The sequence below is a fragment of the Drosophila serrata genome, unplaced genomic scaffold (genome assembly GCF_035046125.1).
Source record: "Drosophila serrata isolate PLE 108 unplaced genomic scaffold, ASM3504612v1 contig_382, whole genome shotgun sequence".
In the NCBI taxonomy this organism is placed as follows: domain Eukaryota; kingdom Metazoa; phylum Arthropoda; class Insecta; order Diptera; family Drosophilidae; genus Drosophila; species Drosophila serrata.
The window spans coordinates 8,704,521-8,725,317 of record NW_028257280.1 but is presented as its reverse complement, the minus strand read 5'-3'; the positions used below and the strand labels follow the sequence as shown (position 1 = coordinate 8,725,317).

The 20,797-nt window shown below is 41.9% G+C and overlaps 1 protein-coding gene across 11 annotated transcripts in view; it reads right to left on the bottom strand.

The window, feature by feature from the left end:
- The window catches only part of LOC110184309 (extracellular serine/threonine protein CG31145), a 68,926-nt gene that overhangs the window by 26,490 nt on the left and 21,639 nt on the right, over positions 1 to 20,797 (bottom strand). For 6 of the 11 annotated variants that reach the window (XM_086840979.1, XM_086840980.1, XM_086840982.1 and 3 more), the window contains exon 4: positions 4,550 to 4,605. Coding sequence is in view for 5 of the 11 variants with exons in the window: in XM_086840975.1 (XP_086697101.1) it covers positions 860 to 1,623; positions 1,963 to 1,986 (788 nt within the window). In the remaining 6 variants the exon portion in view is untranslated. Of the gene's footprint in view, positions 1 to 859; positions 1,624 to 1,962; positions 2,114 to 4,549; positions 4,606 to 20,797 lie in introns of all 11 variants that reach the window. The other 5 variants (XM_086840975.1, XM_086840974.1, XM_086840977.1 and 2 more) reach the window with 1 other exon arrangement.

Sequence of the window (20,797 nt, the reverse complement as noted above, 5' to 3'; positions counted from 1 at the left end):
ATAAATCAAACTCACTTTCAATCAAAACTTGACAAATACCTTGCCGCTACCTTTCTCCAGTTCAATTAGCCCTCTCGCCCAGTTCATCGAACTGGATTATATATTATATTATATATATTTTTACCGCACTTGAATCGAAGTTTTAAGTATATAATACCCATTGCTATCCGGATATGCAATGCATGATTGAACATTGAGAGAGAGAGAGAGATCCCACCGGTTCCCCCGTTCCTGGTCTCGTAATCTTGTTGTTAGCAAATGCGTAACCCGCTCGACTTGGGGCAAATCAGCGATTGTGCAACAGCTTGAAATGATACGCTCGGTGCTTTCATTCTTCCCCTTGCCGCGGCATGACTGGTGACTTGCCTCGCCTTGCCCCCCCGCCCCCGGCCTGTGACCTGGTCTGCCACGCATCGGTGCAGCACGAGAATCGCAACAAAAGACCCGACTTATTGATCGATTCGTTGTTGCCAGCACGCTATTAGAGCGGTTTGCACTTGAGCTGCTTACACAAAAAAAAAAAAAGAAACGTTGCCAGCTTGCCTTATCGACAATCGACCAATCGACCCAATCGAACGGCAATCAATCGCACTGCAATTCGATATGCAAATGATGGCCAAACTGTTGCAAGCGGCCAAAAGCGTGGGTGTCAATGTTGGCCTGGCTTACACGCTTGCCTCATTTACATGGTCGTGGTTGGGACCAATCCTCCTTGAGCAAATTGCGGGAGTTTAAGGAATCGCATGGGGAAATCAGTATGAGAAGCGAAAGCAAATGGAAAAGCTAAACGCAGTCCGGGGTTAGTTGCCTTTGCTGGCATGTCCTTTTGCCTTTCCTTTTGGTCCCTTTGTCAATTTACCTTTGGCTGTGCAAACTTTCGCGCTGCCCGGGCTCTGACTCTGGCCCCCAGTTGAAATCCCAGTCGTCCTGCTGGGAAAATCCTCCTTGTCTCGGGCTGCTCGTGCTCGTGCTGCTCAGGTGATTCAATGGCAACGATTTCTCAGCAGATTTGCCCCAGGTCATTTCATTACCAAAGTCAACAGAAATGTCCTGGCGATGGTTTTGGTATGGGTATGGGTCCTGCTGCTGCTGCTGCTGCTGCATCTGCTCGTTGCTGTTAATAAAATTTTCCAGCTGGCTCGTTGAGCTCCAGTTTTTGTGCTCCTCGGCCGGAGAACGAGTCCGAGCCAGGTTCCGAGTACGATTCGGCCTCATTGGCAATTCAAATGCACTCCAGCCATTGTTGGAACTCGGCTGCGACTCGGCATTGTCCTGGCCATTGTATTGTCTCACTGCCGATTGATTCGCAGTCATTGGCAATTGATTTATGCCCAAGGCGGCTGGCCGGTAGTAATCATCATCGAAGCTATGGCCATTGCTCCAGCCGGCCAGCTTCCCGGTGGAGCGATGCAGCTGCTGTTGCTCGGCATTCCCTGCTGGAGTCCCATTAGCGGCAAATCCAATACCCTCCTGGCCGACTCTCTGGAGCGAGAAGCTGCTCTGGCTGCGACTCCTCTGACGGGCTTCCTTCCTCTTGGCCAGCTGACCGGGCGTGGGAGCAAAGAGATTCCGGATGCTGGCATTCCGTTGGCTTAAATCCACTTCGCTGCCGCCCGACTTAACCTGGATCGATGGAGATACGATGGAGATACTCGTGATTTGTAAGTGCAGGACGAAAGCTCTTGCCCAAAATTTTCGTTCATGCTCGGGCTGTCTAGCGGGTTAGTAGAATATCCAAACAGGGGGGGATGGAAACAATTGTTATCTTACGGATAGTGCCAAACCGAACAATAATTTAAGCCATCAACGCAAACGCAACTAAACGCAACTCAACTCAACCGAACTCAACCCAAAAACTCAACGCAACTCAACGCGAGTGGGTGGGAAATGCGAAGGACATTGCTCGGTCAACTCGGCGCCCTTTTCATAATCGGATGAAAACATTTGTGGAGTGCTACTTACACTCGTCCTCGAGGCAAGTGACATTGAATGAGGCGGACTCGAGGAGGCCAACTAGGAGACACTTCCTCCTATTCTCCAGTGGGTCATCAAGTGGATGTGGAGCGTTCGCTCTGCCGATTTTTCCTCGCTTTTCTTTGCCGAGTGGATGAGTCTATTCACAGAGGGGGAACGGACCAGCAGTGTGTGTGTGTGTGTGTGTGTGTGCAGAGAGACAGAGGAAGAGCATGAAAATTTGAAACGTTAGACAGATTAGCATAAGCGGATAATTCCGGAGAAAAAAAAACAACACAGCAACAGCAACAGGACAAGGAACAACAGGAGCGGGCAGGCGGAAAAACCGAGCCGAGTCCAAAAAGAAAATGGACGGCATGTGTGAAACGTTTAAGTGCTGATGGTGGGCGGAAAAGTGAGGCGAAAAACAAGCTGAAGCTCTAGCACTTCTTCCAGCTGAGTGGCATTGGGAAAAAATGGGGAAAATATGTGAAGAAAAATCCGGGAATATCTTGGAGCACAGATATTTCATGTTTACCAAATACCAAACAGCAGTCATAGATGGAAATTCGTGGTGCCAACGAAGTGGAATATGGCTTTCAAACGATTTTTTGACTATGTTTAGTTGCATATTTCTTTTCGGGGAAAATACAGAAAAAAAAAACAAACCGGCAGGAAGGATCAGCAGTAGATCTGTCATAAAGCGAGTGGAATAAATAATACATTTCTTTAAATGTTTGGAGCACAGCATAAGAAGCTTTAATGATGAATGCTTTCCAAAAAAAAAAAAATAGTAAAAAGGGGACGAGAGAGAAATGCATTCTGAATTCTGTGCCAGGAGTTTTCCCAGCCCCACTTGGGAAATCCTTTTTCCCCCAGTTGCTGTCCTCGCATCCTGTCTCCTCTTTTTGCCCGCTTCTTGGCATTGACATTTTTCAGCTGCATGTGTTGCGGCAAGATAGGAATACTTTCCATTTCTTTTTTTTTTATTTTTTCTTTTCGCCTTTCTACAAGCTGTATGTGGTTTTTCAGCCAAAATAATCAAAAGTGGTCGGGGACAAACACACGAACGGAGAAGGCTTCCCATCCGATGCAGCGTTACATCTGTTTTGTTTGTGCCAAGAAAGGAAGGAAGGAGGGAATCTCACAAAAAATTGCATGTCAAGTGAAATTACTTGTTTGCCAAAGAGAAACGGGTTAGGATGGATACGGGAATCCTAAAGGAAATCCATATGGAGGAGTATATGGCTCCTTCCAAATGACAACTGCAGTTCACAAACACACTAACGCACTCGCACAATGCTCCTGTGCGTGTGTGTCCTGGCTGAGACTTTGATATATATACGCAGACGACACTTCGATCTGCCGGGATATGCGGCTAAGCACGATAAATTGAGATGAATGTCTGGCATGCAGCTAAGTCTCTACAGCTATCTGTCTATATATCTATCTATCTATCTATCTATCTATCCGTCTATATATCCTCCGGGCAGCTCAATGCGAGTCATCTTATGCTCTCCGCACTTGACACATTCCGGGGAAAGTGCATTTGCCTGTTGGCTGTCTATCTTTCTCTCGCTCTGGGCCAAAAACGACTTTTTCATACCGGAATCGTATAGGGCATCACCAGGGATATTCGAGATTTGTTGAAAGGTGAGATAAATCGAAAGGAAATTTATATTCTATGAACTTAAATAGCGATAATTGTTAATAGAAACTTAAACTGAATTAAACAAACCTTTAAAAACATTTTAGAATGTCAATCTAGGTGCCTATTATCTCTCCAAAGTCTTTTAAAGAGTTACCCTTTAAAGATCCTTGGAGTTACAGCTTCAAAAACGTATTATTTATAACTATCTAACCTAATCTATTGCCTAACATAATGTTATCTTGTTCTAAGTAAGAGGTACTTCCTAGTCTAACCCAAATAGTTTTCTCCAACTTGAACTCACTACAGTCTAGACGCATTTGCATCGAGTGTGCCATCCATAAATTTTTCAAAAATGTATTCCATTACATATGGGCCATAAAAATCCACTCGCAGCCATTTTCATTTCCATTTCCATTTTCCGATCTCCCTACCGATCCCGTTGAGAACTTGTCTTCGACTCTCGTCTCTGGAATGGGACCATTAAAATGCGACACGCATTGGGCCTGCGTTTGCATTGCATAATTTAAGGCGCGGGCCAGCAAGCCGGGAAGTTGCCATAAAATATTCATTTAAAATGCAGCACGCAACACTTTGCCATGACGCATTGCAGCCCACCAACGGAACGTCATTGCAACACAACACCCACAAACCCAACGCATTTAATTGCGGGCGTTGCAAATGCAAATGTCATAGAGCTCGGCTGGAATTTGCATGCCGATGACAGGGCACCACTGGACAACTGGCCATCCTGTGGAGAAAGCAAATCCTAATCCCACGTAGCGACTGGACAGAGTGACGAAATGATAGACGGACAGACTGACTGACTGACTGATGCACAGACATGACACGTGTCAGCTTTTGCTTTTGCTTTTGTGGGCGGTGGTAGGCTCTTGATAGGCGTAACAACTCAAACTGGCAAACAATCAACTAATAACGTCAACTCACCCAAATTCAAACAGCCAGGCAGAAGGTCACAGAGCGTCTTTTGGTAAATTCGTCAACTGGAAAATACGGGAAGAAACATTTCGATTAGCATTCCGGGATGATAAATGAACGTTGCTTACAATATCAAATGGCAAATGGAAATAGAAATAGAAATCGAACCGAAACGAATCGAGTCGAATCGCTTTGCATAATCAAGGCTGCGAGGGCAGTAAATGAATTGTTAACCGACGACAACAAGCCATTAGGATTAAATTAGATTGAAAGTCAACACAAGACATTGGCAGTCGAGCGGATAGCGAATTCCAATTAAATGCCATTCCCGGGGCCTTAAAATCGTAGTCCTTGTGGATGCTATCCACGATTGATTATATCATCTGCCGACATGACGTGGCCCCCTTAGAGATAATGCATAAAGGTTGTAGGCCAAAACAAAAGGCATTCAGAATGCCGAGATGGATGAGATGCGATGCGATATTGACGATGACCATGCAGCCAGCGGCACAATCAAAAGCCACACATTAACACACATTGCGATTTAAAGAGGAAAACCAAGACAGACATCGATAGTTTGTCCATTCGTTCGATCCATTAAAATTATACGCAATTATCCAATTCACTCGACTGTTGCGCATCGTCTTTGCCACGGCAATCATCGCTGCCATTACTTGTACTTTTCTACCTGCAATCCTTCAATAAAGTATATTGCTGAAAAACGCTAAAACAAAACAAAAAATTATATCTCGAGGGATATCCAGATAGCCATTTAGTTGGCCAGGCCGAAGCTCACGTTTTCCAGAGATTATGAGGCCGCCCAGGCAGCACGTTTTGCAATGGGAAACTCAAAGCTCAAACTCAAATCAAAAGCAACGCCAGTAGGAAAAGCCAGAAAAACAACAGCAACGGTCCACAAAAAAAAAGGGAAATTTTCACGGTGCTCACGTAATTGAATTGCAGCCGGCTAAATTGGCATTTATTATAATAAAAGCAAATATGCAATTTCGCTTTTCACCCGCCGGATAGATGGATGGATGATAATAAATAAACGAAAGAGCCCGCCCAACGAATCTCAAAGGCTCTGTCTGCAAATAAGTGAATGAGGCGAATGAGAAACTTATTAAATAATAGAGGACTCCTCGAAGGAGCTCTCTGAAAAGGACTCTCCATCTCAAGTTCATTGAGGGACCACAGCAGCAGCAGTCAGTTTTTTAATGCCATAAACGAAATTGCAACTCGGTTTCAGTACGTTTCTCTGGCAGCTGACCCACATCGTTGGTTTATTTATATTTATCCGTTCTATTGAGCTACACTTGACCACAAATCAACCGCAAAGAAATTCAATTTAAATAAATTATTTTACAATATCAAACCGCATTTGAGAACAAACATAAAAAAATAAAAATACAAAAAAATAACAATCAGGTAAACATCGAGATAAACCGAGCCAGGACAAAAGCCATGAATGCATGGGAAATGAGCAAATTAATCAAATAAATATTTTAAAACTCTGAACCGAAATGAACACCAAAAACGCACCATAAGCCGGTCTTGTGTGCAATATAATTTATTCAAATATTAATATTAGCTCGGGCGACTTATAAATATATTCAGCGAGTTCCACACCGATGAAAACCAATGCAATGGTCATTGTTCGAATTTAATTTTATTATTGAGCAGCGACTCGTTTAATAGGATTTTGGCTTTGGCTTTCCAATTTCGATTTATGTAGTTTAAATGTTCATCAGAGAGAGATAGAGAGACAGCGAGAAATGAAAATGAATATAACCAATGATCATTCTAAGCGATAATATCGAAATTAAACTTAATCTCCTGCTATTTCCCTCTCTTTTTGAGTATTTCCATCTCCATCTAGCTGATTTTCTAGCATTCAATTTGTAATTTTCTAATTATGTGGTTGAACATTTTGGTGTATTGAAAGCAATTACGCTAAATAATTGCGCATCCCGATGCGTGGCAGACAGGCAGCACGGCACCAAGCTCACTCCGCATTTTCCACTTTTCCAGTTCCTGTTCCCAAATAAGTGATGAGTTTTCCCGAGGCTCTTATGTGCTCTTTTGGATACCCTACTTTCCGGTGAATAGCAAATTCTTTGAAGATTAATTTCTGGGAAATTCAACTTGGTTCTTTAGGTATTTCTAGGGCTCTCCATCTTTCTTTTATTTTATTTGAATAATTTTTTGATTAATCTCTGAGTTTTAAATATTCTTGAGCTTATGAAAGAGTGCAAAAAACTTTACTTTAATTTTAAAACTTTAAAGCTTTTTTTTAAAATTATTTTAATGGTTTTTAGAGTCTAGAGAGTTTTAGGGCGAAAGAGTATCTGGCCATAGCATAAAACCCATTTGTTACCCTTTTGGTTTCGCCTAATGACAACGTCGCCGGTTTCAAATTCAACGCCGGAGATGTTGCCAAAATGAAGGGGAAACGGGGCCATGGTTTTGGGGCTGGGTCTGGGTCTGCTGATGGGGCTTCAATGGAACAGTTAACGTCAAGCGGCAAATCAGTTTTTCACTGCGCCAAACAATTTCCGCATTTAATTACATTGATTATGCAGCCAAGGAGCGAATCTCGCTGTCAGTCTCCTGTCTTGTTTCATTTTCTCCCTTAACTGGTATATACAGATATATATATATATATATCTTTTTTTTTAACTTTCCCTCCAGCATTGAACTTGATTTGTCAAGAGGAAGGAAGGTGGGGCAGGCATTTTGCCCAGCGAGCGTGTCATTGTTTGCTGAATGCTTTTTGCGGTGACAACATTCAACACTTTCATGCTCTGTCAGTGCCCCAGCAAAACATGGTGTTGTCAACACATTTTCGGCATGTAACAATGGTAGCTGCAGTGAAACAAATACAAACAAATACAAACAATAAAATTATTAAACAAAATCCATTAACTCATAATTTTCTGCTATGCTGAACACAATCCAGAATCTGCCGCTTTTGCCCAAAGTGTTCAGTTTTGTTGTCGTTAAGCCAACATACATACAAAAAAAAAAACCCCAATTGCTCGCAATTTTACGGCAGAGTGCATTTCACCACCCACCCAACCACCCATCCATTGGACCACCCAGCCACCCACAAAAAAACACCTCCCACTCCTGACGCTATGAAGAAGCACGTATGCGTGAAATATTGTGCAAACAACAAGTGCTACAGCAACAACAACATCTCTCTCTTTGCAGTCAGCAGTTAAGTGCAGTGCAATGAGGAGCATACAAAAAAATAAGAGTATAGAGTGTACTTTATATAGTACACACTTATAACATACTCCCAAAAGACGAAACATAACCCGTTTGTAGCCCAAAAAGAGTAAAAACCGATATGAAATTCACACGACGTCTCTTGATTATGAGAAACACTCAAAACGAGTTTGATTGTTGTCGCTGTTTGTTTGTTTGTTTGTTCGATTGTTGCATTGTTTTGTTTACATGTTTGATGGGCCGCCTTTTGTTGTCGTGGTAATTTACGTGTTGCATGCCTTTGTTGCAGGAATACTACCGAAAATCAGCTATAATATATATAGATTCCTTGGACACGTTATAATCAAAGTGTATCCATAACTAGTGTCTGGGCCATAAATCACTTAACAGCCTTGGCAAAGGGTGAGTTCAAGAGCAATTTGCCTTGATTAAGGCCGGTTTTATATATAAATGTGTATGTCTCTCCTAATGGTTAATACAAAATTCAATTATATGGAAGAAAATAGCCTGAATTGCGGATAAACACTTGTGATTGCTATCATTGCTATCCAAGTCAGCTCCTTAAATGTGATCTAATCAATAAGCCATTAATAGTCAGAAAGAGATTAGTTTTCCTTCACAGTATGGGCTTACACATAAATATTAAATATCACAAATTACATATTTTAAAGGTCACCTCTTGGAGGTTATAATAAAACAAATACACTGGACACATTTCCGCTTCGATTGCAATCTAAAAAACTACAAAAATCTAACTAATTGAGCTCTCCCATTATTTACACCTCGTTTTTTCCATTTTTTTCCAGCTTTGTTTTCCAGACACTTGACAAATTGAATTTGTTTGGCTAACGTTTTGTGTGACGGTGTGTCGGTTTGATGCAGCTTTATGAACTGCAAATTGGTTGAATTATAAGCAATTATCCATAATGCCATTGGCAGGCATTGGCAGCAAACGCTCACACGAATCACGCCGCAGTGGAACGCATTTTGACAGACAATTTCATTAACAGCAATTGCCGCCGGGAGTGTTGTGTGTGCGGCGCATAACCGCTTCATTTCCATTAGCCATACAATTTGATTAAGTTCCGAGAGTGCGACAGGGCTCAAATTCAAGCCAGATTACAATAATTTCTTTATCAAGCCAGCGGACAAACAACGCAATGAACTGACGCACCGACACGCAACAATAATACTCGTAACAATAACATCACAATCTGACGACGATGGACGATAGAAGGCAGAAGAAGGTCGTTGCATGTCCAACAATAAGGGCAAAACCTTAATTTCGTGGGGGGAAATGGAAAACGGCATGATGGGGTGGGGGAGGAGTGAGCCCAAGTTGGCCCTATGCATACGCAGATGGAGCTCTGGACGTGGACAATGACAACGGAACGGAACGGAACGGAAACTAGCGGAAATCATTAGAGTCTGCACAAATGACTTCAAGATACTTCTTCTGCCCCGAGCACTTTTTTTTCCGTTCCTTCCTTCCCTCGCACAGTGGGCCCTCAAGGCAGGAAAACCCAAATCAAGCAGCAGAGCAGGAAAATGCTGTCACATATTTGGGAGGGAAATGCTGCTCGGTCATCGTTGCAAAGTGTTTATTTTGACAAGAACTTGTCTAATGTTGTGCCAGGTCAAGGCTTTCACATTTTCTGTGAGCCATTTTGAAACTATCATTCAAGGCAGTCGTCACATTTTTGTTAGTTTAGCAAACTAATATTTTCCAGAGCTTGATTTGAAATCTACAATTATATTGATACAAAATATATTTATTTAGGCAAGTATATTTCAAGATACTTTCCCAGTTACTTTCAAGTTTTTTTTTAACTAAAATTTAGCAACATTTCTAAAGACATCCTGCCACAGTGCAACTTGCTCCTTGCCTTGCTCGCTTTCTATAGCCTTTGTTCTGCTGGGATATGTATATAGAGTGAATTTTCTTTTTTTTGGCTCTTCTCTCGCCGGGCACAAAAAGCAACGAAGATGGGCCCCGGCAGATAGTAGTTCTTGTTGTGATTTTCCTAGTTGTGCTGGCAGCTTGTGCCGGGGCTACATCTACTTAAATATCCGGTATCATTATTATAAAAATCAAGTTGGGAGCCAAGCGGACGCACTGGGCCAGGAAGCAATTAGGGGCTGCAGAGCATAATTGGTCGAATTTTTTTTCCAGCAGCTTTTCTTCGCCGGGAATCCTGAATCCGGGGGCCCCAATTAACACAGATTAAAGGTGTGAAAAGCTTTGGCTTTTGTCTTGTGATTAGCCCCGGAATATCTCCGCAACACTAAAACGAAGCAGGCGTGAGCGCAAAACAAGGTCCGGGTGCTTGGGTAGGGATAAGAAATGAAGGACCCTAAATAAAAATCAAGCAACCGTCAACGGGGCGTATGCGCAACGTGCAAATGAGAGGTGGGTGGGCAGGTAAATAAAAAGCAGATAAAAATCAAATTAACAGAACGAAGTGAAGAGAAACTGCTCTCAAGTAAATAAAACTGCTGCCCCCAACCTGGGACTCGCAGAAGGCCGATAAAAAATGCTTTTTCCCCCCCACTTTTGCGAAATGCAGAGACCCAATTTATATATTTCAACGTTCAGGCATCTCCTCGCGGGCTGATTGCAAACGAAATGAATTCGGCCACTGAAAGTTTAGCTGGACAACAGCAGGAGCTCTTCCCCTTCACGTACAGTACACAGGATGCGTGGCCAAATAAAAAATAATACGAAACGAGCAGAGCTCCGTGCAGCTTCACAATGGGCCGGCGGGACAGTTACAAAAATACATTTAATGACACACAGAGTGATGATGCTGCTGCTGATAAAAGGGCACCTCGCAAAAAGGTCCTTCGAAATGAGCAGTGGAGGAAAAAAATGTCCTTAATCTGCTTAAAAGCACAGCTCCCAGCCACCTATCTGGCAAAAATGGACGTGTGCGCCGGCGGCATCAAAATTAACGGCAAGAAATTTAAAATGTAATTGACAGGCCAACTGACGGCAATGGCCGGCAATGGCCTTCAGCCTGATCGACGGCAGGCGTAACCAGCGGCAGTTATTAAAACACACGAGAGCCACGGTGCGTATACGCATTAAGGAAACGGAAATGCAGCATTAAATGAAAATAAAACAACATGGCGGGCGGAAAGGCAACCGGTCGGCGCTTAAGGACACTTTGGCACAACGCTCGCCTCGTTGTGGTTCGCTCGGCGTAATTGCTCTCAAAGGAGGGCTTAACGCCAACCCACCCACCCAATGTGCCGATGTCACAATGTCCTTGGTCCTGGGGTCCGTTTGTCAATGCTTTATTTGCGTTTATCGCAATCATTTCGCCGGCCGCTTTTCGCCCTGTTAATATGGCAATTTACATTTACATTATTTTTATTACGCCACACGCACACCATACAAAAAAAAAAAAAATTCCAACAAAATAATACGACTGAAATCCGTTTATAAAGGCTATATATATATGCATTTATACGCACGATGTCATAATCGAGTTGTGCACTTGTCAGGCACTCGGCCCCGCGGCTCTCGCATTTAATTGTTGCCAACTTAAAGTTAAATATTTTAAATTCCCGCCATAAATGAGCAACAAATGCCAGAAGCTAGCCCTAAGGTCTAATGTCGATGCTGGAAGCTGAAACCTGGAAGCTGAAGCTGATGCTGATGCTTTCGGCCATAACAATTAGAAGCAATTGCTACTCTATGCTGACTGCCAGCTGGCAACTGGCAACTGGCAACTGGCAAGTGGCATCTAGCATCTATCCCATCCAACTGGCAACTGCTGACTGCCACTGGCTGCAATTTCACTTATTTCACGTGCAACTTGGCAAGTGACGAGCGACGACAACGATGACTGCCGGTGCCACTGCACTTGGCTCTTCCAAATTGTGGCCCTACCACTAAATGCTGACGGCCCAGTGAAAGGTGAAGGGAGAGGAAGGTAAGATGATGCTGCTGCTGCTGCTGTTGCTGTTGGAATGCCTCATGGTGCATGCTGCATGGCTGCATGTTGCAGAAGTAACAATAAACGTAAACCTCATGACTGGCAGTCGGCGGAAGAGGATTTCACTTTCATGTTTAACTTGGACCAACACACATGTCTGCACAGTTTGAATTGGCTAAACCACAAACCGATGGTATCTATTTACATTAAAATATATGTATATGGAGGAGAACATTATACATTATATTATTATACATTATATTATAAATGCTAAAGAATATTTCCATAAAGTTCCCTTTAAAGATTAAATGGAATGGGACTTTAAATTTCATATATTAAAAATGTTTTCCTTTTTTAAAGAAAGAAAATGTAACCAGAACTCAGCCTTAACGCATTTCTTTTAAATGTTTTAAGCTGATTTAACAAAAATATTTCAAATAATTCTTCTTTTTATGATCAAACAAATGTTAAATATTCTGAATTTTGTATTGGTTTTTCTTGTATAAATCTAGATTTGTCTTAGGCAATCCCAACTGTAGCCTTATTTATCTCTCCACACCATCTCTGGCCGCAGCTCTTGGAGGTTTTTTTTTTTTGCGTCTCACACGTGCATTTGTAAATTTGTTTTGGCTGTGGCAACAATGCGTCGTCGGTGGCTGCAACTTTGCGTGGCTCTTCCTCAGCTGTGTTTTCCCGGCTTTCCCACCTTTTGGCGACACACTTTGAGTCTCGAATTACCCCGAGGCATGCGTGGCGTATTTGGTTGCAGTTTCGTCTTTCCTTTTTTCCCTCCTTGGTTTTTTTCCCTGGGAAACAGGCATTATGTGACATCCAGTTGGGATTGGGGGAAAAAGAAAAACGTTTGTCATAAGGCGAAATAAAACAGGAAAAGGTAAAGAAACCCAGGCAACGTTGTTAAAGAAAAGTGCAAGCGACACAGTGTGTCCACTTAAAGCAGGTAACAATGTGTGCCAATGGTCGGGGTTCCATGACCAGGCTGCAACATCAGCAACTGCTGCTGCTGCTGCTGCAACTTCAACTGCAACTCTGCAACATCAGCTAACAATTTTGAGACGTTGCATAAGAGGCTCCAAGGCACCGAGGAGCCCACGATCCACGAGCGTGGGAGAAGCGCCTAATTATCAAAAAAATGCAAAACAAAACCAGACGGGAAAAGCAGCAACTCTTTTGTTGATATACGATAACTTTTAATGGACACATAAAGTTTCCAGATCCTCTTCATTGATACTCCAGGATAAGGGCAATATACCTTAACCTTCTTGTAAAGTTATCGTAACTCTCTTGGTTTTAAAAAAAACCTTTATAAAATGCTAAATAAAATTAATGAGTGTAGGGAATTTTGGTTTTTCTCTACTCGTTTCCAAGAGATAATTCAGAAATGTGAGTCAATTACAATGCATACCATATGCAAGCCACAAATTTGTGTATTTTTCCCTCTACCTTTAATTGGATATCACAGCCACAACCGAATTCATTGCCAGGCGAAGTGATAAGCAACATAATCAATAACACAACCAAAGTTTTCTGGACTTCTCTCCTTTCGGGTAGAGGGTTTGGATGACCAGCAGACAGACAGGAACAGACCCAGAAACCCAGCAAAATACTCTCGCACTCGTATGGCAAACCAACGAGCAAACAAACAAACAAACAAGTAAGCAAACAAACAACTGCAACTGCAACTGCAACTGCAATCAATTGCACCTTCTGCCGCATGAATGCGTGACTGAATTGCAGCACATATGCGCCGGGCTCATCCTCATATCCCTGTCCCTGGGGAGCGGAAAATGGGGGTTTTCCACAGATAGCACCTCCCTTGTCTGACCCCTTCTACATAGCTGACCAGTGTGCGGTAACAAAAATGGCAGCATTGAGAGTTGGACTTTTATTCTTTTACCTCACTCCGCACTCAATTTTTTTGTGCAGCTGCAACTGCAATTCAAGTGCATTGCAATGCACGACTGACTGACTCAATTGCACTGAAAGAAATGTTAATAAATGTACATCATAATGTTGCACTGTTAGTTTAACTATTTAAAGAGAGAAGAAGAACCCACCTTTGCTAAATATAATTATAACATTCCTATTTCAATTAGTTTTTAATTAATTTCACCCATTAGTTTCTTTGAAATTCAATCAATATTCAAATGAAATCAGTTTCTCCTCCTCCATATTGATTCTATGAAAGATCTTATTTCTCCCTGTGCGTGGAGGGAAAAATGTATGAGGGAAATAAAGGGAAAGGCTGGGCTAAAAGGAAAATGGTAAATGGAAAAGGAAAGGGGGCAGTGAATGTAAGTGAATGAATATGGGGGCGTGGCAGGTGAGCGTATCCGAAGGGCGTAAACGTAAGTGCGCGTTATGTTTGCCAACGCCAAATGAAAAGGACCGGAACCATGAAAAACAGAAAAGCGGGCAATGCAAATCACACACACAGACACAACATGCACAACATACATTTCCCTTAGAGCCATTTTCCAACATATATACACACACACACACACACACACAGGTGGTGGGAGGAGACATTACAATAAAGACTCGCTCGTGTACTTTGTGGCTGGTGGTGTTGCTGGGGGCCCCCTCAGGGAACCTTGACAATGATATTGATTTGCTGTCATTATTGTTAGTTTTTTCGCCTCGAACAGAGGAAGCAAGCGAGCGAGCGTGTGCGAAAACTGTTTGTGCCCACTGTGTCGCCAGCCATCGATCCTTTGGGCGGTGGCAGCCTTCGCCCTTCGGCACCAAACTTACAAAATTTGAATTTACGCTGCGCCCGATACGCGAAATTGAAATTGTTATTTGCTGAGGCAAACTGTTTGGCGGGGTGTTGCTGGGAACCTACGAAGGACCTCCGGAAAAATAGGAAACTTCGTTGCCAGTGCCAGCCATCCACCCATTTGGCAGAGTGGCCCAAGGGGATGACCACTCAACATGGCCACGATTCCTCCGCCGGTATCTCCGAACACTGAAGACTTTTTGGTGGAATATTTTTGCACGGCAGTTTGAATTTTTCCAACCACCATTCCCTACCATCGCCATTCCCGGAACAATTTCTCTCTGTTAGTTTTCCCTGGCTGTTATTGACTTTATCCACCGGCAAACAAATGCAATTTGCATTTTGATAACATTTTCCCAGCAGCTGCATTTTAATTGCATTCGTTCAATGGCCCGGCCAGCATAAGTTTTCCAGCTCCACCTTTGACGACGACGGTGGTGGTCCCCCAGGAGTTCAGAGAGTTGAGAGTTGGGAGTATTGGAGTACCGGGAGTGAGTGAAAGACGTAACGAAATCAATTGTCAGGTCATCTGTCAATTTATTTGTTATTTCCCGCCAACTGTCAGCTGTCAGGGCAGCACGAACCGAAAGGCAAAAGGCAGCCAAACAAATAAAACAAACAGAAAACGTAATGCATTTAATGGCCAGAAAGCGACTTTGCAACAAAATTACAGTCCCGGACAGGCGAACAAGACGTCAGTAGCTTTAGCAAATAAACATTGCCAATGGACAGTGAATATATGCATACATACATATATTATAGAGCTAAATAATAAATTAAATCAAATATTCTTATAATAGCTTTTTATAGGAAGGTTTAAAGCTTAAAAAATCATCTTAGATTCAGGATTAAATAACCAAATCTTAGGTAAATCAACCTTCTTCAATTTCATTTGGGCAAAACAGAATTTTTCCAACCACTGTGCATCTTGGGAAAAGTTCAAGAGTTCGCTTTGTCGCGCTTGTGCAAACAAATGATTTGCTTTAGTGGCTCCTTCACCCGCCGCCGAAGAGCTCCTTCCTTCGCCAGGTGTAATTGCCACACGACCAAAAGGCGTAGCAGAATTAGGCAAACGTTTTGGCCAAGTTTGTTTTTCCCTTTGGCCGGCTTTTGTTGTTTGCCTTTTGCCATTTTGGCCATTTTGGAAATTATCGAGTTGTCGCCCAGCTGTAGCCGTAGTTCGATCGAGGCTCCGGGAAAATGTAAATTTAATGCCAAGAGAATCTCAAGTGGATGGCGCCAAACAAATGATTGGCATTATGTAGTTTGGCCTTAATTAGTTAACAATGGGAGAGAGAGTGATTTATTTTTTTCTTTTTTAGCTGCCGGAGTAGGGAAAATTAACCGCACCAATTACACGCACAAAATGCCAAACAATTAATAAAAAAATAATGGAGGGAAGGAAATCGGAATTGTGAAAATCTATTTGAGGGCACCGCCATTTTCAGTTGTGCCGTAAATCAAATTAATGGAAATTAATGGCAGCGAAGGAGTACGCCCTTGCAAATATTTGCCAAGCAGATTTGGTTAGCTATTTTTTTTCGCTTTCGGGTGTCGGGTTTTCCGAGTTTTTCCAGGGGAGGGGGTGGTATTTGCCTTTACCCTGGGATTGGAGACTGAATGGTGGACATTAAGCATCGGGTGCTGGCCCACTAATTATTTTGGCTTACAACCGGGTGGGCCCGAGCGCTAATCCCTTTGAAGCCGACCGAGAAAAAACGGGGATAAAGCCAAGGATTGCAAAGGGTTTATGCGGCTAATTAATGTTATATCTGATATCTGGACTCGTAATGGCAACTGGAATTGTTTATGCCAATTATTTTACATAGGGTCAAACCGATGGATTTGCTCCATTCAACAATTGGCTGTAAATTACAGAAGCACTTTGTGTTTAACAATTGAGTTCCTGATTTATAATGGCTTGATGTAAGGCAATTAAATGTTTTTTAATTTATGTGAAGGCAGGAACCTGTTACAATTTAAAGTAATGAAATCTTTAATTGTTCGTGAACAGGGTCCTGCCCCATGAACGCTGATCTATCCAATGGCACAGATCCCTTTCATTAAGCCCTTTCCCGGCTTTATTTGAACTTCAAAGGAGCGTTTTGTCAAGGCGAGAGTCCTGGCGGTGGAGAGAATTAATGAAATGTTTGTCAAGTGCGGTTTCCGGGCTGTCTGTCTCCCTGTCGCTTTATTTGACTCATTAAAATGATTTAATAAGGCCAAGCTGAAAGTCCTTTAACTGATTTAGCCCCTTCAGAGGACCAAACCAAACTGTTCAATGGAAATAATATATACATAGTCTTTAGTCCTTCCTTTCGTTTCCCTTCAGTCAGTTGAGGCAGCAATGTAATTCGTCAGAAATAAACGTGGTCATTACGTCGTTACAGTGAGGGACGAGACACACCCATGAATAATGAATAAAGCCTACAAAACAGATTTTTGCCGCTATTGCCAAATAATTTCTGTTCCCTATTTACATATTCAACATTCATGGGTCTCCCGTGCCGGGGCCAAATCGCATTCAAATTCAAATTCATATGGCCATAATGGCAAGACATATGGAAAAGCTGCTTGTGGATGAGGTCGTGCATACCCACAATACACTATATACGCGTGTGTACATATATGTTTCTAAAAACATCGCATTTTCCAATCAATTGAATTTCAATTTGCATAATTTTCTGTATGTCAAAGTAATGTGTACGAAATTCGATTATTTTCCATTGAATTGAGCCGAAGACATTACGAGTGGACTAAAAGTGGACAAAATGGAGACCCAAGGAGCACCCTCCAAAAACGAACTGTCCAGGCACACACACACACACACACTCACCCACAGACAAAGGACACTGGACACTGGACACAGGACACGTGAATATGCTAACACCCAAATGGGTGTGTCATGGAGTGGACAAACATTATTGCAGAATTTATTTGTATTCGTGATGGTGCGTGGGCGGATGTCCATTGGTCGATGGCCGATGCCCACACAGACACACATTGTGACCTCAAAGTAACCCAAAACTTGCAAACGTATAAAATGCAAAAGAAAAAAGAGGAGAAAATTGTTGGATTTGCGTGAAAATGTTAGAGGCTAAAGCGAAAAAGGATCCAAGAGGGGGACAACGCCAAAGCGAAACAAGCAATAAAAGGCACGGCCTCTGCCATTCGCTTCGTTTCAGCTCTGAAAAACTATCACAAATGCCATAAACAAACAAAAACTGGCGAAATTCGAAATATGAAAGGATCCCTAGATCGAATAAGGTAATGCCCTTATCAGAGATATATATTATTTACCATAATTATTGGTTTTAAATCCTTGGAATAATATTTCTCACAGCAAAATATTTTGTTGTTTAATTATTTTTCACTTAAATCAATTTCCCTGAACTAAACCCTTTAAATCTCCTTTACAATTTCCATGAAAAACATCCTTGAAATCGTTTTTTTTTTTTTTGTCTGGTATATATTACACAAAGGACTTGCAACACCTCTATGACTATGACTATAAAACACAGAGATTCAAACCAACCCATATTGCCACACCCCCCTTTCGACACGAATTTCAAATGATTTCATCGCTGCCAGAGAACCACTTCGTAGTGAAAATGCTGCAAGGACCTCACAACAATGTGCGTGTCCTTTTATTTTCCTTTTTTTTTTTGAGAATTTTACTCGCCCACATGGCCGGCATAGTCCCTTTAAAAGAACCCCCAAAAAGAATTAAATTGGAAAAAGTGTCAGAAGAGAGAAAGTGTAAAAAAGTGTTCAAACTGTATTTACAATCAGCCACACTTGTTTGTAGCAATGTGCAGGGAAATGCAGCCAGACAGACAGACAAAACACTCTCACCCAGAAATAAAACATAAAAAAAAAGTCCTAACAAATAACAAAAAACCAAACCAAAATCCAGTCAGAAACCACAAGAATCGAGCTACGACAATTCTTGGGCTCACACTTCTTTTCTGTGGGACGCGTGTCGTAAAAATTTAATTAAAAAATAATTTTGCTAACAATAAAAATCAACACTCCGGGAGTGGATGATGATGATGATGATGACAAAAGAGAAGACCGAACAGCAGGCTAAATAATGATTAAGCATACGCCGTGGGTGACCAGGCAAGTTGTTATGTGCCCCAACAAAATGTGCGAATTATGTGCATGAAACAGCGGGCATTTATGGTCGTTTATTGTAACGCCTGTAATGCCTTCGAGCCGGATTTTACTTTCGGTTTTAGTTGGCCTGTTTCGCCTGGATTCAAGCCGATCCCGAAGCTCCCCCCTCGGCACACTTTAGTGTCGGTCTGAACGAAATTATGATGACGAGTTTTTATTGGGCCCAAAGCCATTGTCTGCTCCTGCTCTCGTCCTTGTTGTCCAGCCAGCTGAAGTGGTCCGCCCGGATGCCTTGATGCCTGAATGCCTGACAGCCAGGCTCGGAGTCCTTCCTCTCAACCGCCGCTTGTCGAGTCAATAAAAATTCAGTAAAAACGCTCTCGACATAGGCTCAAGGATTATTATTGCTACTTTATGACAGTTTATGTATTTTTCCCTTTGTGTGTGTGTGTCCGGGGCTAGTGACAACGCAGATTTAAAAGGTTATATATACATACACAGGAATATGTAGGAGGTTGAAGGAAAACCAACTCAGACAACCCGACTTGTAAAGAGTGTTTGGAACGCAAATTGCTTCCCAGGGACAACTGCCAGTGGAGCCAAGTGGAACGTTTTGTAGTCAATTTCACAGATAATTGGAATGCCTAGAGGTGCCAGAGGACATGGGGCGATGAAAAATTCAGCAAATCACCCGAAATTCTCGCTTCACAACATTTCCCTTTGACAGGAGAAAATTCGTAAGGAATATCTTCGATTTTGGGCAATATTTACCGAATGAATCAAAGTTTGGGATAAGGATAGGTTATCCGTTGGAAACAATTTTACAAAAGACATTCCAGGTATTTTGAGAATTTGTAACGATTTGTGATTTATCTATCTTTGGGAAAGGTATAAAGGATTTTTGAGTATTTGTATTTAAAACATGAGAAGTAATCCAATCGTTACAAAATTTAAATTAAGAACCTTATCCCTACCTTGAAATAACATTGCTGAACAGCAAGAGTATTTTAATTTTTTGTATCTAGTTTTCTTTGTTTAATTCTTTCACCTTTTCATTAAGATTCCTGATTTTCTAAACCCATTTTTGATTGCATTAAAAACAAAAGAGTTATCCGTGCCATAACTTAACTACAAAATACTTTTAGAAAACCGAAAGCAATAAACTTTTTCCCCTGCTGACCCATAAACCCAATGACAACAAAAGGCGTAACCTCAACGAAAAATTAACCAAGACCAGAAGGGGGGTTTTGGCCAAAAGTTTGGCAACGACCAAACAATAAATGCAACCGACGTGGCAAAGCTAATTATGCGCTTCCTGCGGGGAGTAGGGAAAATTGGGTTTTGGTAACAAACAGAGAGAAGAACAGGCCAAATCTGCTACGAAAGACAAAAGCTCTAACCTCAAACTTTGACTCCGACTTTTTGGCCCAATTATGGCCACGTTTCAATGTCGAGTCATAAAATTTGCATATTTCCCCAGCCAGCCGAAGCCGTTTTAATGCTTTTTGCTGTTCATTTTGTACGATTTTTTCTGTATTTTTTTTTTGTCGTCTTGTTATTTTATTTTGCGAGGGAAAATTTGAGCCGGCCAAATACGTTGACACCTTCATTTTAATTCGCGGCGGGGTGAGGGAGAGGGAGAGGAGGAAAAGAGGCCGGACTGGGGTTTGGCCAGAAGAAGAAAACTCGCTGCTAATTGCAGTGTCGAGGCTCAAAGCAAATGGCTTAATTACCTTGTATTCCCCAGTTGTTCTCTGTTGTTGTTTTGCCATTGTTGTTGCTGCTACTGCTGACCTTTAGGGACAGAGTTCATTTGCATAATTTGGCTGGGTTTTTAATTTTTGGCATAGCATTTGCACGTAACATTTGCATAAACAGAATCTACACGCAAAGCAATCAGCATAATTTCCCCTTTTTTCAAAACATATTGAGACGAAAATCAGTGCACAAGTCAGCTAATGAGTCAACATATTACTCGTTATAAACATAAATTTGTAATGTATATAAATAATGTTTTGTATAAATTACAAGAATTAAATTATAATTTAAATCAGTATTATAAACTCAGAGCCTAAGTATATACTTACAGAGAAATTTTAGTTAAGAGTATGCGACGCCATGTGTTTCTCTGGGGATCACTTGCTCTCTAGCTTTCTCTTTCTCTATTAA